This window comes from Myxine glutinosa, chromosome 7, assembly GCF_964187855.1.
Source record: "Myxine glutinosa chromosome 7, kmMyxGlut1.1, whole genome shotgun sequence".
NCBI lineage: Eukaryota > Metazoa > Chordata > Myxini > Myxiniformes > Myxinidae > Myxine > Myxine glutinosa.
Genome location: NC_136267.1, coordinates 32,233,369 through 32,247,798, shown reverse-complemented (window position 1 = coordinate 32,247,798; position 14,430 = coordinate 32,233,369). Strand labels below are relative to the sequence as shown.

The window sequence follows — 14,430 nt, the reverse complement described above, 5'->3', positions numbered from 1 at the left end:
CATTAAGCTGCGGATGAAAGCTTTGTATGTGGTGAGGAGCTCAGAAGTGCCCAGAATGGACTTCGCACGATGGAGGATGCCCAGACGGCGATTGGCTTTGGAGGCCAGCTTGGAAATGTGGTTTTCCCAGGAAAGATCATGGCAGATAGTGAGACCCAAAAGCTTGAGTGACAGAATTTATTAGAGAGATTTGGTGAGAAAGTAGACGGGAGGGTTGTCCAGATGGTCTTTTCGGAGAGACAAAGTGAGAGTGTGAGATTTGTCAGGATTGAAAGACATGTTCCACTTGTTTGACCAGTTTGTGATATTGTCCAGGTCTGCAGAGAGTGAGGAGGCTGCAGACTGCCGATCTGAGGGATGATATATGGAGCGGCAGAGAATGGAGTCATCAACAAAGAGATTAAGAGGATTTTCCAGAGAGTCGGAGAGATCATTGATGAAGACCAGAAATAGCACAGGGCCCAGAACACTGCCTTTGGGAACTCTATCCTGAACAGGAATTGGAGATTAGAGAAATCCATTCAGAGCCACACGTTGACTGCGACCAGAAAGGAAGCCTGCAAGCCATGTGTGGAGGTTTCCATGGATACCATAGGAGGAGGGTTTGGTGAGCAGAGCTGGGTGCCAGACCGTATCGAAGGCATGTGATATGTCAAGGGAGACAGCTCTGATTTCCTGTTTGGTATTGAGGACCTCCATCCATTGTTGAGACAGCAGAAGCAGCGTGTCCAGATTAGAACGACCAGGTCTGAATCCAAATTGATGATCCGAGATCAAGCCATTGGAAAAGAGGAAAGATTTGAAGTCAGAATCAATGGTGGATTCCATGATATTGCTGATTTATTGGAAGCAGGCTGATTGGTTTGTAGTTGCAAGCATCTGTTTTTACACATTTTTTGTGTAAAGCGGTGATGTTTGCTGATTTCCAAGATGCTGGCAGATGACCTTGAGCAAAAGAGAGGGTGAAAAGAACAGAGAGAGGGTGAGATAGAGCGGCAGAGCAGGATTTTAGGACCCATGGGCTGATGCCGTCTGGTCCAGTTGCAGAATCAGTGTCGTGGTTTGATAGAAACTTCTCCACCTTGTCAGGAGAGAAGGACACAGAGTCCAGGAGCAGCTGGGTACGACTGGGTATGGTGGGAACAGAGAGAGATGGGTTTGGGACACAAGATTTTGAGGCAAACACAGAGTTGTGGCATTCGGCTTTGTCATGTGCGGTATTGTACCCATAAGTCACGTGATTTGTTTATTTATTAATTTTGCTCATATGCATTTGCTTTCCTTGCCCTCTTTGATTTAGTTTTGTCGTTGAACACTGTTGGTTATTTTTTGTTGAATTAATTTCCATATACAAGATAATTGAAATTTCTTGAAAAAAAATGTATTCCACGGTTTTACTACTTCTGTTCTGATGGCACATGATCACTGCATAGGATATTACTATATGATAGATTGTTTTGACTTTAAAAGAGTAACATGATACCTGTTGAACAAATAAAAACTTATTTTTGATGAGAAGTCTGTTCTTTTCAACTCTTGCTTCTTTGATACACCTTCCTGCACCACATACATTCCAGGCATGCTCCTCTTTTCCCCTACCACCTCCTTTATACCATCTCCACTCAACCTACTTTCCTTTCTTTCTGCACTCCTACGATACTCTCCTACTCTCCCTTCACTTTACTTTACTAACATCCTCCATTTACTTTATTTTCTCATCTTTCATAACAAGGAATAACAACAAGGAACATTGATGCAGGAGGAGGCCATTTAGCTCATTAATGCCTGCACTATACCAACAGCAGTTACCATTACACATCCACACACAACCACACACAACCGAACCCTAACCCAAACACAGCCTACATGTGCCAACACCAGCAACCTACAAGTCCTGCCAATGTCCCTGCACCACTCTATCTCCAATGCATCTAGGTACCTACCTAATTCCGATTTAAAGTTATCGACTGTTTCTGCTGCCACTACCTTTCAAGGGATACCACTCCAAGCAATAACAAGTAATAGCGTTTTATTGCTGTCCTAACTCTCCTCTTCTTTATTTTCAGGTTAGCGGCCCTAGTTTCCTCACTTCCCTTTCCTATATTTAGCTCCTCCTCCCCTCCCCACATGTATCTATTTATATAAAGCAGTAAAGTATGTTTGTTTGTTTGTTTGTCCTCTTATAACTCGAGAACTACTCATCGCAGAGCAAAACCAAAGGAATATTCGGAATCAGTACGTCTCAGAGCAACTACAGCACACCTTAAAATTTAAAAACCTTCGGGTTTTAAAATTATGACGTCATCAGCGTATTTCGTAACGTTAATTTTTCAACTTTGACGACAATGACTTCCGACCTCCGGGTTCGGAATGCGGGACCAATGCCATTTGACAGGGAATAAAAAATAAATGCGACATTCAATTGACGACAATGACTTCCGACTTGACTCCCCCCTCCCCCTCCCCTCCCCCTCCCCCCTTCCCCTCCCCTCCTCCCCCTCCCCCTCCCCCTCCCCCTCTCCCCCCATCCCCCTCCCCCCCTCCCCCTCTCCCTCCCTACTCCCCCCTCCCCCTCCCCCTCCCCCCTCCCCCCTCCCCTCCCCCCTCCCCCCTCCCCCTACCCCTTCCCCCCCTTCCCCTCCCCCTCCCCCCTCCCCTCTCCTCTCCCCCCTCCTCTCCCCCCTTGCCCCTCCCCCTCCCCATCCCCCCTCTTCTCCCCTCTCCTCCTCCCCTCCCCCTCCCCCCTCTTCTCCCCTCCCCCCCTCTTCTCCCCATCCCCCCCTCTTCTCCCCTCTCCTCCTCCCCTCCCCCTCCCCCCTCTTCTCCCCTCCCCCCTCTTCTCCCCTCCCCCCCTCTTCTCCCCTCCCCCCCTCTTCTCCCCTCCCCCCCTCTTCTCCCCTCCCCACCCTCTCCTCCCCTCCCCTTCCCCCTCCCCTCCCTTCCCCCGCCCGGCAATGCCAGGTACTTCTGCTAGTACATAATATAACAAGAATGACCGCACTGTGTTGACAACCTATGTCAAAATGTGGTAACGGACCGATTAGGAAACATATTTAAAGCACTCTTAAAAGATGAACAGCACAATTGGGAAACACACATTTAATGTGCTATTAAAGGATTAACTTGACAACTCTCATCCATGTCACACTCCACCATGATTATATCAGAACGAGCTGATTCATCACATGGTTATGGATTGTTTAACCCCAATATGGGGCTGCTCAATAATTATATAATGCTTTTTTTTTTGTAACTTGCGTCACATAACACTTGATTATGTAACATAATGCTTGATTATGCAATGTACTGCATAATTACCATACAAATGTTCTTGATTAAACCTTGCTATTATTTGACATATTTTTCTTTATATTTCTTTTATTTTACATATTACATATTGTTTTTATATATTACATATATTTTTGCGACATATTTTATTTTTCGATTTTTATATTTTATATTTCGATTTATACTTATATATTTCGACGATTATATTTTCCAGGGTCCCTCATCGTCAATAACACTTGATGAAAACAAATCCCAGGGAAATCTGACGCAACAAACCCGGGCAGTGTATAATTCGCAGATGTCTACAGGCCTAATGAGTTATGACCACCACAAAACCAAGATGGCGGCCTTATCATTTTGCCTCAGTGCTATGGCGGGTGGAGTCAAGCGATAGCTGTGGGTGTGGTCTGGCAGCTATCCAACCAATGGGTGCACATTTCGAAAATCGACCCCCATCAAGAACCCCGACAACAAAAATAACAGCAATGCAAAGCTGTTGTGGACTTGCGACATGTCACAGGTAAAAAATGCCTTTAATTGCGCTTAATGACATATGCTATGGCCGACCAAGCAGTTACCAACTAGAATGCATCTCAAAATGCGAAGCCTGTCCGCATCTGCTTTGTATATTCAAACTAAACTTGATGAAAACAACACCTTGTAGCGGTTACCGCTGGATGCACACAATCGCCTTGCACCGGCCAGACCACGGCCAGACGCGCCTCTCCCGGGCATGCCCGGACTCACTGTTCCCGGGCACGCCCGAACCTCCCGGGCACGCCCGGTCTCGTCTTTCCCGGGCATGCCCGCTCTCGCCTTTCCAGGGCTCGCCCAGAGCGTCCGGGCATGCCCGCTATCGCCTTTTCAGGACTCGCCCAGAGCGTCCGGGCATGCCCGCTATCGCCTTTCCAGGGCTCGCCCAGAGCGTCCGGGCATGCCCGCTATCGCCTTTCCAGGGCTCGTCCAGAGCGCCCGGGCACGCCCAGCCTCGACTTGCCAGGCCGCAGCCAAACACGCCCGGGCAGGTCCAGACTCGCCTTTCCAAGGCTCGCCCTTGACACCCGGGCATGCCCAGTATAGCTTTTGCCGGGCAAACTTCCCGACATAAATGTGTATATATATTGCTGCCCGATAAACGGGCTTGTCAGAATACCTGAGCTGTTTTGTTTCAATAAAGCAACTCGGACGAATTCCGTCTTTGGTCGCGTCAATTCTTTCGACTCGCGTTGGAGCGCAGTTCCTTCATTGGTGACCTACCGACATGGACACGGCAGTGACGCTTAAACTGCCTACCTTCTGGGAGGCTCACGCGGCTGTTTGGTTCGCTCAGGCGGACTCTCAGTTCGCCCTGCGAGGCATCACCGCGGACGACACCCGCTTCCACCATGTTGTGGCGGCGCTCGGTTCCGCCACCGCGGCCCGCGCCTTGAGCCTCCTCGAGCACCCGCCGGCTGCTGACAAATACGACGCGCTGAAGACACTCCTCCTCGACGCTTTCGCCCTCTCACCGGCAGCACGCGCACGGCGCCTGCTCGCTCTGCCCGAGCTCGGCGACACGCGCCCGTCAGAGCGCATGGACTATATGCTCTCGTTGCTCGGTGAGCACTCTCCGGATTTTCTGTTCCGCGAGCTGTTCCTTCGCCAGCTGCCTCACCCGGTACGCCTCGCCCTGGCTGGCACGTTGATCACGGATTCCCGCGCCCTCGCCAGGGAAGCCGATAAGATCTCCTCGGCGGGCCAGCACATCGGCGCGGTTACCTGGAGCCCGCTGCCGTCCGAGGCGACGCCCACGACGCCCGAGCGCCCTGCGCGGTTGGAGGCCGAACTGCCGGTGCAACTGGCGGCCGCCACGCCACACCGCCCGCTTCCGACACGACGGCCGGGGCCTCCACCTGACCGGGCGTGGTGTTATTACCACGCCAGGTTCGGACACAAGGCTCGGACGTGCCGGCCCCCGTGCACTTTCGACAGGTCGGGAAACGGCCGGGCCGGCGTTCATTCCCAGCCATGAGCGCCGGCCACTCGGGCAACTTGCTGTTTATTCGGGACAAAGCGTCTGGGCGGCGTTACCTGTGTGACACCGGCGCCCAACTGAGCGTCATACCCGCCTCCGAGCAGGACAGGCGGGACGCCGTTTGCGGCCCCTCTTTGGTTGCTGCTAATGGCTCGGCCATACGCACTTTCGGCCCACGCGTCGTCACCCTCTGCTTCGGCAGCCAGCGTTTTCAATGGACTTTTGTGACCGCCTGCGTCCCCATGGCTTTGTTGGGCGCCGACTTCCTCTGCGCGCACGGGCTGCTGGTCGACGTCAAACGTCGTCGCCTTGTCAACGCCGAGACCTTCAGCTCCCTGGCGTGCACGATGAGCAGCTCCGCGCCGACCGAACTGGTGTGCGCCCTCCCGGCAGCGAACGAGTTCACTCGTCTGCTCGCGGAATTCCCGGCCCTCACGCGGCCGACGTTTTCGGCCGTCGCGGTGCGGCACGGGATCGAGCACCACATACCCACTATGGGCCCGCCAGTCTACGCCAGGGCCCGCCGCCTCGACCCGGCCAAGCTCGCCATGGCGAAGGCCGAGTTCGACGCGTTGGAGCACCTCGGCATCGTGCGGCGCTCCGATAGCGCGTGGGCCTCGCCACTGCACATCGTGCCAAAGCCGGGGGGTGGATGGCGCCCGTGTGGCGACTACCGCCGTCTCAACAACGCTACCACCCCCGACAGGTACCCGATCCCGCATATTCAGGACTTTTCCGCCCGTTTGGCGGGACGGGTCATCTTTTCGAAAATTGACCTGATACGGGGCTACCACCAGGTACCTGTCCGGGCGGCCGACGTCCCAAAGACGGCCGTCATCACACCGTTCGGCCTGTTCGAATTTTTGCGGATGCCGTTTGGCCTCAAGAACGCGGCCCAGGCGTTCCAGCGCTTGATGGACGGCGTGCTGCGCGACCTGCCGTTTCTTTTCGTCTATCTGGACGATATCCTCGTCGCCAGCACATCCCGCGCCGAGCACCTCCTCCACCTCCGAACACTGTTCGGTCGCCTCAGCGAGCACGGCTTAATTGTCAAGCTGGTCAAATGCCACTTCGGCACGACGACCGTTGACTTTTTGGGCCACCGCATCACCAAGACCGGGGCCGTGCCGCTGCCGACCAAGGTCGAGGCCATCACCACGTTCCCACGTCCCCGTTCCATCAAGGCCCTTCAAGAGTTCCTCGGCATGGTGAATTTTTATCACTGATTCGTGCCCCGCGCTGCTCAGCTCATGTGGCCCCTTTACGAGGCCCTCCGGAGCAAGCCAGCCAAGCATGACATTGTTTGGTCCGCGGCCATGGACGCGGCCTTCGCCAGCGCCAAACGGGCCCTCGCCGACGCAACGCTGCTGGCTCACCCAGTGCTCAACGCGCCCATCGCCCTCACTATGGACGCCTCCAACTACGCGGTGGGCGCCGTCCATGAGCAATGGGTGGACGGGGTTTGGCAGCCACTCGCTTTTTTCAGCCGGCAACTCCGGCCGAACGAGTTAAACTACAGCACGTTCGACCGCGAGCTGCTCGGGCTATTCCTGGCCGTTCGCCATTTCCGACACCTCCTGGAGGGCCGCCCGTTCACGGCTTTTGTCGACCACAAGCCGTTGGTCTACGCAATGGCTAAGGTCACGGAGCCGTGGTCGGCCCGCCAGCAGCGCCACCTCTCCGCCGTGTCGAAGTTCACCACGGACATCCGGCACGTCGCCGGCAAGACAACGCCGTGGCCGACTGTCTTTCTCGGGCCAGCGTGAACGCGGTCCACCTCGGCGTGGACTTCGCGCTCATGGCGGCCGACCAGACCACCGACGCCTCGGTGCAGGCACTCCGTGCGGCGGACACGGGCCTCCGCCTGGCCGACATTCCCTTCGCGGGCACCATCCTGCTCTGCGACGTCTCCCAGGGCCAGCCTCGCCCCATCGTGCCCGTTTCCTGGCAGCGCCGCATCTTCGCCTCCATCCACGGCCTTTCTCACTCGGGCCGGAAAGCTTCTCAGAAGCTGGTGTCGGCGCGTTTCGTCTGGCACGGCCTTCGACGAAACATCCGCGACTGGGCCAACGCCTGCACGGCCTGCCAGCGGGTCAAGGTCCACCGCCACACCCAGGCCCCGCTGGCACCTTTCGCCGTGCCTGAACGGCGTTTCGACCACGTCCACGTGGACCTGGTGGGTCCCCTGCCCCCCTCGCGGGGGTTCACCCACCTGCTCACCATGGTGGACAGGACCACCAGGTGGCCTGAGGCCGTGCCCCTCGCCTCCACCACCACCGCCGACGTGGCGCAGGGGTTCATCGCCACCTGGGTCGCGCGCTTCGGCGCACCAGCGGACATCTCGTCCGATCGCGGCCCACAGTTCACGTCTGAGCTTTGGGGCGCGGTCACCCGTTCGTTGGGGGTCACGCTGCACCGCACCACGGCCTACCACCCCCAAGCCAACGGGTTGTGCGAGCGGTTTCACCGCTCCATGAAGGCCGCACTCATGGCCGGCCTTCAGGACGACGGTTGGGCCGACCGGCTGCCATGGGTCCTTTTGGGCCTTCGCACGGCCCCCAAGGAAGACCTCCAGGCGTCCGCCGCCGAGCTCGTCTACGGCCAGCCGCTCCGCATCCCGGGCGAATTCGTGCCCGACGCTACCAGTCCCTGGTCCGCCGCTCGCCAGCGCTCGGACCTCCAGGAGGCCGCCCGACGATTTGCCCCCGTGCCGACGTCCCGCCACGGTGGCCCCCAGTCCTACGTCCCCCCGGCGCTTCGCACAGCGGAGTACGTCTTTGTGCGTCATGACGCGCACCGGGGGCCACTCCGGCCGCCGTACGACGGGCCCTTCCGGGTCCTGCGACGGGGCGACAAGTCTTTCATCGTCGACTTCGGCGGCCGGCCAGACCGGATTTCTGTGGACCGCCTCAAACCGGCGCACATGGACGTCGACCGACCACCACGGTTGGCCCTTCCTCCGCGGCGAGGCCGCCCCCCGTCCACAGTTCCCCCCGCTCGACCACCCACCACCACGTCGGACCCCTCCCCACGACCCTCCAGGGGTCGCTTCGGCCGGGTCATCCGGACCCCCCTTAAATTGACCCTGCCGGTGCAGGTCGATTCTGGAGGGGCGTGTGTAGCGGTTACCGCTGGATGCACACAATCGCCTTGCACCGGCCAGAACACAGCTAGACGCGCCTCTCCCGGGCATGCCCGGACTCACTGTTCCCGGGCACGCCCGAACCTCCCGGGCACACCCGGTCTCGTCTTTCCCGGGCATGCCCGCTCTCGCCTTTCCAGGGCTCGCCCAGAGCGTCCGGGCATGCCCGCTATCGCCTTTTCAGGGCTCGCCCAGAGCGTCCGGGCATGCCCGCTATCGCCTTTCCAGGGCTTGTCCAGAGCGCCCGGGCACGCCCAGCCTCGACTTGCCAGGCCGCAGCGAAACACGCCCGGGCAGGTCCAGACTCGCCTTTCCAAGGCTCGCCCTTGACACCCGGGCATGCCCGGTATAGCTTTTGCCGGGCAAACTTCCCGACATAAATGTGTATATATATTGCTGCCGATAAACGGGCTTGTCAGAATACCTGAGCTGTTTTGTTTCAATAAAGCAACTCGGACGAATTCCGTCTTTGGTCGCGTCAATTCTTTTGACTCGCGTTGGAGCGCAGTTCCTTCAACCTACTGTATATATTTTTTAATATGACCCGACCGCAAAGCCGCAATGAGCCGGCGAAGCCAAAGCCTCTTGCCACTATTTCCGTCTCAACTTCGGATATTTCCGGCCGTGAAAAATTAACCCCTACGGCCGCGAGATTTCTAAAAAATAATTCTTCGTCAATTTTAGAATATTTGACGCCGTTTTCACCCTCCGAAACGCGTAATAAGCTTTTTTGAAATAATTTTTCAAATGCTCGAATCTCATTGGTTCCGGTGTTTGGTGAAGATTTTCGTTGAAGATAACCAGGGCCCGTGTGGGCCCGGGGAACGAGGTTGGTCTAAAAGTATTTTAATTACAAATTAGAGGTGCATAAGATGGTGAATCAAACAAAGACGGGTGAAACAAACTCCTTTTGAACTTTTTCGCAATTTGTTATGCATACTTCCGCATCCGCAAGATGGCGGCCTCCATGGAGCGATTTGGTGCGTCAAAGCTTCGAAATTCTCAAAGGATCCAGCAAAATCTGGCTTTTCAACATAATACGTACGCGTTCATTCACAACACCGCCTTCGCTGGCTACCATGGCCCGTGCGGGCCCGGGGAACGAGGTTGGTCTTAAAGTATTTTAATTACAAATTGGAGGTGCATAAGATTGTGAATCAAACAAAGACGCGTGAAACAAACTCCTATTGAACTTTTTCGCAATTTTTTATGTGTACTTCCGCATCTGCAAGATGGCGGCCTCCATGGAGCGATTTGGTGCGTCAAAGCTTCGAAATTCTCAAAGGATCCAGCAAAATCTGGCTTTTCAACATAATACGTACGCGTTCATTCACAATACCGGCTTCGCCGGCTACTAGTACCCGACTGCAAAGCCGCAATGAGCCGGCGAAGCCAAAGCCTCTTGCCACTATTTTACCCATCACTATGGCATCAGTAGGTTAGGTAGTTGGTAGGAGGTAGGTGTAGTAGGTACCGTACCTAGTTCAAAATGACACCATTTGCATTCTGGATGAGATTAAAATTTATAAAATCTCCTTCTTGATTAATTCGGTGAATTCCGTCTCAACTTCGGATATTTCCGGCCGTGAAAAACTATCCTCTACGGCCGCGAGATTTCTAAAAAATAATTCTTCGTCAATTTTAGAATATTTGACGCCGTTTTCAGCGTCTGAAATGTGGTAAAAAGCTTTTTTAAAATAATTTTCAAATGCTCGAATCTCATTGGTTCCGGTAATTGGTGACGATTTTTGTTGAAGATAACCAGGGCCCGTGCGGGCCCGGGGAACGAGGTTGGTCTTAAAGTATTTTAATTACAAATTGGAGGTGCATAAGATTGTGAATCAAACAAAGACGCGTGAAACAAACTCCTATTGAACTTTTTCGCAATTTTTTATGTGTACTTCCGCATCCGCAAGATGGCGGCCTCCATGGAGCGATTTGGTGCGTCAAAGCTTCGAAATTCTCAAAGGATCCAGCAAAATCTGGCTTTTCAACATAATACGTATGCGTTCATTCACAATACCGGCTTCGCCGGCTATAAGCCCTGTTAAACTGTCATAACAGTAAAATATGTAATTTGGCATCCGTTGACAATCTGTCTGTCTGACGTCGAGGTATTCGGTCATTACTTATGCAATCTCAACCAACGATACTTACCAAGCGGACTAGGGGTCATATGACAAAGGTTGTAGCAACTTAATTTCCCCCCTCACATAGAGTTCCGAAGGTGGGGCAATGCAAATTATCTTCGTAAATGTGTACCGTGTAGTGCCACTCCAGGTAGTGATGGCCGAGTGATGCTTCAGAAGTCAGAACCATTAATTGTATCACGAGTAAGAAGACTCCCTCTCTCCTTGTTATTTTCACACTCACTTAACCTGTGTTGCTTTAGGCTTAACTGCAAAAAATCCGGAGGAATTCCCATGTTTCATTGCCTGTTTCTCCCTTGGGAAGGTGTATATATAGCAGCTTGAACGTCGTTCCACTTTATCGTGGCATTTTTCCAAGGTCATTTCAAATGACAAAAGTAATAATATAATAATATTAACATTACAGCATTGCAAAATAATAATATTAATAATAATATTAACAATAATTGTCACTAATGAAAAGAATAACATGATCCCCCTTGGCCGCTGCAGTCGTTATACATGGTGTTCCAAAAAGACCTTGACAACTTAGGTTATTAATATATTTAGTACCACATAGGACATAATGATAGCCTTTGTTTTATATGGTACAGAAACGCATAAAGTTTTCTTTATTTCAGGTGTGGTGGTTTAATTTAAATTAAAATGGCGACTCCACAGCAGAAAGCTCAGTGCGTCGAATGGTTAATCGAGACGAGATCCGACTCACAAGTTCAGCGTAATTTCCGTGCAGGGTGTGGAATGAATTCGCCATTGCAGACTAGTATCATAGAGTGTGGTACAAGAGGTTTAAGGAGACTGGAGGTTGTCAGAAACAGAAAAGTACCGGTCGACCAAGCACAAGTGCAGCAGGCATTGAACAGTGCGTGAATCATTTCAACAAAGTCCCAGAAAATCAATCCGATACACATCCAGAAACTGGGACTACCAACCACCACTGTTTTCAAGATTTTGCATAAAAGACTGAAGCTTTGTGAGTGCAAGGTGCAGATTCTGCAGGAACTGAAAGCAAATGACAGATCCAAATGCAAGGCGTTTGCTTTGGAAATGCTCAGTCACATAGAGGATGACGGAGATTACCTGAAAAAAGCCATGTTCACAGATGAAGTTTGCTTTCAAGTGTCGGGGAAGGTCAACCGGCACAATGTGAGGATCTGGGGCTCTGAAAACCCCCACCTGGTCATTGAACACATACGCGACAGTCCAAAGGTCAATGTGTGGTGTGGCCTTCTCCATGACCCCTTGATGGATCCGTTTTTCTTTGCGGAAGATACAGTGACCAACAATTTACATGAACATGTTGGAAGGATTCACCTTCCCACCGATTGAAGATCTGTAACCCAATATCATTTTTCAACAGGACGGTGTTTCCCCTCATTGGGCCTTAGTCATTCGAGCCGTGCAATTGCATGGGATGCACACCCCTACGCCACCTCTGGGCACGAGTAACTAGAATGGCACTGGTAGGGCACATCAAAAGGTAAACTGTTAAGCCTACTTCTGCCAGGCTTACCTTTTGTATTCTACTGGTAGGCCGGATCTGCATCCTGACCATAACCAAAATTTAATCGGTTTGTTCTTGTCACCGACCCAACTCATCCACCAAGTTTCGTCCAAATTCGTCGACAACTTTTTGAGATATTGTGCTTTATATAAGTTTTTTTAGCCCGATCTCTCATTGGTGAAGAATCACTTAACTTTTTTTTAGGATCTGGAGCCGGATCTTCACCAAAATATAATGGATTCATCCTTGTCACACACCCAACCTGTCCACCAAATTTCGTCCAAAGCCATCCACAACTTTTTGAGATATCCTGCTTACAGACAGACAAACAAACAGACAGGTACGAGTGAAACCAAGCTCCATCCACCATCTCAGGTGACTTAGGTAATACTGATTACGATGATGACATCTTTATTCTTGCAGTGGAAGCTTTTATGCACCCAAGAATATCATGGGATTTATATTGTTGTATTCATTGTCTGGAGATTGGTGTTGTCTGTGGCCCTCACTAGACTGGTGTAACCTTGGCTTTTATTTATGAAGAGGCCTAATGACTTGAGTTGTTTTGCCACAGGTAAATGATGTGGACTTCATGCACACAATCAGGGAGGACGCCGTATTTTTCCTTCTGCATTTGCCAAAGGGACAGCTCATAACGCTCCATGCGCAGCAGAAGTGGGATGGTGAGACAATAGCACAAACTCACAAAAGCAACTTTCTCAATCCTTTTCACATCCAAGTATTTCTCTTCATCTAGTTGTTAGACATTTGTTGTTTCTATCTTGTGAAATTCATTCTTGAAGCTTTGGTCTAGATTTATTTTTACGTACAGTTTTGAGGCTCGTGGAGGTGCAAGAACACATTGAAACATTGTAACACATTGATCAAGATGTAACAGATTGAAAAGAACAGTAGGCAGAGAGGGGGGAGTATCAACAGCAGGGTTGAGGGACAAAATAGAGGTGGAGTGGAGAAATAAGGAATGTGGGGAGGAATGAGAGCAAGGGGAGGACACAGGGGGTGAATAATATGGGGACACAGGGGGTGAATAATATGGATCCAGTCTCAAACTTTCAATCACAGAAGTGGAAGAAAAAATTGGAAACCCGGGAAGAGTTTGGCTTGAGGGGTGTGTGGTGTCTGGTGTGGGGGGGGGGGGGGGGTCATCTTCCTTGTGGGAGACTCCAATAATTGTAAACTGGATTAATCATTCCTAAGATATAGCTGGAAAAGTGTTGTTTTTTTCCATTAATTTTTTTTTTGTGTGTATATACGGAATCGAGGCTCGTGTAAGAGCGAAGATAAGAGCTGTTGTTGATGCTATATTGACGTTAGTCCGTTAAAGAATGACCAAAAAAGTATCAATGATCATTTCAAACAATACTATGTCACTCCATAATCCCTAACATTGTCATGGAGATTGGTGTAATGAAGTGGGAACCTCAGGAATAAGATATATTTTCGTTATAATCAGGGAAATGTATCTCAGTGCAATTCTCATAAATATGGTCGCAAGGACCAGAGTTGTTGCAATCTTGTTGCAAGAACAACCAGTATTGGTAGTATATTAACAATACAAAGATGTAGTATTAGTAGTATATGAACAATACAAAGTTGTAGTATTGGTTATATATTAACAATACAAAGTTGTAGTATTGGTTGTATATTAACAATACAAAGTTGTAGTATTGGTAGTATATTAACAATACAAAGTTGTAGTATTGGTAGTATATTAACAATACAAAGTTGTAGTATTGGTCGTATATTAACAATACAAAGTTGTAGTATTGGTCGTATATTAACAATACAAAGTTGTAGTATTGGTCGTATATTAACAATACAAAGTTGTGATATTGGTAGTATATTAACAATACAAAGTTGTAGTAATGGTAGTATATTAACAACACAAAGTTGTAGTATTGGTCGTATATGAACAATACAAAGATGTAGTATTGGTAGTATATTAATAATACAAAGATGTTGTGTTGGTGGTATATGAACAAAACAAAGATGTAGTATTGGTAGTATATTAACAATACAAAGTTGTGGTATTGGTAATATATTAACAACACAAAATTGTAGTATTGGTCGTATATTAACAAAACAAAGATGTAGTATTGGTAGTATATTAACAATACAAATTTCTATTATTGGTAGTATATTAACAAAACAAAGTTGTAGTATTGGTAGTATATTAACAATACAAAGTTGTGGTATTGGTAATATATTAACAACACAAAATTGTAGTATTGGTCGTATATTAACAATACAAAGTTGTAGTATTGGTAATATATTAATAATACAAAGATGTTGTATTGGTAGTATATGAACA

The 14,430-nt window shown here is 50.4% G+C and overlaps 1 protein-coding gene across 7 annotated transcripts in view; it reads left to right on the top strand.

The window, feature by feature from the left end:
• LOC137431094 (tight junction protein 2) overlaps positions 1-14,430 on the top strand; it is a 184,304-nt gene that overhangs the window by 82,466 nt on the left and 87,408 nt on the right. For all 7 annotated transcript variants that reach the window (XM_078781395.1, XM_068121996.2, XM_078781396.1 and 4 more), the window contains one exon: positions 12,673-12,781. In XM_078781395.1, the coding sequence (XP_078637521.1) occupies positions 12,673-12,781 (109 nt within the window). The remainder of the gene's footprint in view (positions 1-12,672; positions 12,782-14,430) is intronic.